A 3,545-nucleotide genomic window follows, 5' to 3' on the forward strand; every position below is an offset into this window, starting at 1 on the left:
TGCCATTAAAAGGAATATAAATTATATCAGGTAGAGGTTGCACAAAAGACAGAAGCATTTACTTTAGAGATATATTCAGTGACAAAGTATACAAGTCATGACAAATTGTGAGCTCATTAGTTACACACACACACACATGCACACATAAATTTTCAACAAGATGAAGAAAGAAATGTATTTACTTCAGTTTCTGAATGATATATCAAGGCCGAGAATAAGGAAGTGTACTTTGATTGAATCATCCCCACAGATGAAACACACTGACATCAGGGAAGAGGACAACGCTTCCGCAGTGACACAGTTTCTTCTGCTTGGATTTTCTGACCTTCCAAACCTCCAGAGCTTTCTGTTTGGGGTGTTCTCCATAATGTACTTGATTATGCTAATTGCAAATAGCTTCATAATTGTGATAACCAAGCTTGACCCTACACTACAGAAGCCCATGTATTTTTTCCTGGTCAACTTTTCTTTTCTGGAAATCTGTTATGTATCAGTCATTCTCCCTAGGGTTCTGTACAGCATTTGGACCCAAGACAGAAATATTTCTCTTTTGGCCTGTGCCACACAAATGTGCTTCTTCCTAATGTTGGCAGCCACTGAAAGTATTTTTCTCGCTGTGATGTCCTATGACCGCTATGTGGCCATCTGTAGTCCTCTGCACTATCCTCTGGTCATGAGTCCAAGAAAATGCAGGCAGCTGGCAGCAGGGTCCTGGCTCGGTGGCATGCCGTTTCAGGTTGGGCAAACCTGTCAAATATTCTCTCTACATTTCTGTAACTCTAACCAAATAGAACACTTCTTCTGTGACATACCCCCTGTGCTTAAACTGGCCTGTGGAGACACTTCTGTTATTGAGATGTATGTCTATGTAGTGGCTATCCTGCTTGCAGCAATCCCTTTTATACTAATACTAACATCTTACAGCAAAATCATTGCCACCATCCTGAGGCTGCCAACTGCTGAAGGACGATCGAAAGCCTTCTTCACATGTTCTTCCCACCTAGTGGTGGTGGTTTTGTTTTTTGCCCCTGCATCTATTACCTACTTAATGCCAAAATCATCTCATTCTGCAGTAAGTGACAAATTCCTTTCTCTTTTCTACACCATCATCACCCCCGTGTTCAATCCCATGATATACAGCCTTAGGAACAAAGAGGTAATTGCAGCTCTGAGAAGATTGTTGCTTACAACATAGTTTCATAGTTTTCTACTCAAGTGACAGAAATACAATCTCAGGTCTCACTCACAGGGACTTTTCCCATATGTTGTTTTACATTGAGATGTTATTCACCCCAAGCTAGGAACTGTCTTTGTTGTTTTGAAAGCTAGTATAACATCACTTTGCTTTGAAATACACCCACTGAATGGATATATTGTTAATGTATGATAATGAAACATTTACCAATTCAATTTTTTCTTTGACTTTTTTTCTTTATGTGTGTAGTACGTTTTCTATTCCTGTCAAAACCCAAGGACTCCATCCAAATCCTTCCTTACACATAGGTCTTTGTTTTGTTTCATGACCCATGAAGCTTGTCCTCTGTGTGGCAAGGTTAAGTGTATTATGGCTCCTCTATTGAAGGATTTGACTCCTGCTCTGGCTGAATAATTGAGTTGGTAGTATTGCTGGCAGCAGAGTATGTTTCCTTCTCATGTTCCTAACTTATTCTTGACAGGGCAAGTTTCATTCAGGTCCAGTGAACTCAAGAACAGCAGCTGTTATGAGGTCAATTCTCACTTATTACGAATAGTTTATGCAGCCATGAACCTGCATGAAAAAGTAAGCTGAATCACTCTGTTTTCATGTGACATCCTAAATCACTTAAATTATTTCCCTCATCTTCATATTGTTATTTCCTGTTATTATTTTGTTTTGTACAATATCTGAAGTATTATAATGACATATCAAATATTTCTTGAAACATAGATTAAGTTAATTGATGAAGTAGTGAAACTTTCTGTGTTCTGACAGATTTTTGGTAAACTGAGAGACTATAAACAATGATATTGAAAGCAACGTTGAACCTATCATGTGTCTCTGTCATGTTAATACATTCACACAACTCTATAATTGTCAATGAACTTACTTTCAAATCCTACGGTGCCTATAATATATTCATTAATTGTACATCTATACTATAAATTTTGTAGATATTGTAGAATTAGGTTAATAAATGCTATGTCCAACTTTATTTGGAATGTATTCTTTCTTTCTCACCCTACACATAACGAAATGGCATATATTTTGTCTTTGGTACTAATTTATATAATTTAATATACATACTCCTATTGCCTTTCCTCTTCTGTCTCTCTCTTTGTGTTACACACACACACACACACACACACACACACACACACACACCACACACATATACATATATATATACATATATACATATATATATGTATATACATCAATGTACAAATACAAAATATAGAATCCACAAATGAAAGAAATGATCTTTAATAAATGACAGAAATTAAGTTATACATTTCTTTGAAATCAATAATCAAGTTATGATTTTCAGTTCTATACATTTTTCTCCAAAGGACAAAATTTATTTTTCTTCATGTTTTTAAACACTGCAAACATATCCATTGTGTACCTATGCTATATTTTTCAGGTGATAGGTTTCCAAACTTACCTATTATGAACAGTGCAGCAGTGAATGATAATGTAATAGTACCTCTGTGATGTTTTGACACATGAGCATTTAAACACTATGCTTAAGTGTCACAGCTTGATCATATCGTTGATCTATGTTCAATATGGATACAGTTTAATACTCATTTCCATAGAGGCTAGATTGGTTTGCATTCCACAAATTATTCTCTGTCTCTCTGTGGGTGTCTCTCTGTCTCTCATTCTCTCTGTCTCTATCTCTTTGCTCTCACCAGCATTATGTATTTCTTTTCTTTATTTTTATGTTTTCTTTATGTCTATTTGTGTATATTTTTGAGTTTATGCACATCACACGAGGTAAGGAGCCAAGGGAAGTCAGAAATGTTGATAGATACTTTTGGACATTTCTTGGAACTATGGGAACTTATTTTTAATTGCTATGTTAACACTCTATGTGCTATTTATTTTCTTAAATGACTAGAATTCACACTACAGCAAGTTAAAATCTCAGTGTAGTTTTTAATCTATGTTTCTTTGTCACAATTCAGGTTGCTTATATTACTGAATGAGAGCTGGACATCAGAATTTTATATTTTTGTAATCTCTTTTATCATTTTTTGGAAATTTTTTTATTTCATATAATTTTAAATATTTAATTAATAACTTTCTAAATTATTTGTTTGAATATATTCTATATATTTTTCCTATTCTAGACATAAACTAGCAAAGATCTCTTACGTTCTTCGGTTGATAATTTGCTATAGAGACACATTTTCATATCGTGAAAGCAATTTTCTTCTCATTTTTATAGGGTACCAATGAGAAAATTATACCCCTTTCTTGGTCTATAGTATCTTATAAATTCTTGGACATAATAATTTTGTCTTATTTTACTGATAGAATTTTAGCAAACCAATGGATC

The 3,545-nt window shown here is 34.5% G+C and overlaps 1 protein-coding gene across 1 annotated transcript; it reads left to right on the top strand.

Annotated features, from left to right (window-relative positions):
* The first annotated feature begins 250 nt into the window (after positions 1-250).
* Positions 251-1,195, top strand: Olfr1121 (olfactory receptor 1121). The gene has a single exon (NM_146348.2). It carries the CDS (start codon positions 251-253, stop codon positions 1,193-1,195), a length of 945 nt encoding a protein of 314 aa, NP_666460.2.
* Positions 1,196-3,545: the final 2,350 nt, after the last annotated feature.

Source organism: Mus musculus, chromosome 2 (genome assembly GCF_000001635.26).
Source record: "Mus musculus strain C57BL/6J chromosome 2, GRCm38.p6 C57BL/6J".
NCBI classification, from domain to species: Eukaryota; Metazoa; Chordata; class Mammalia; order Rodentia; family Muridae; genus Mus; species Mus musculus.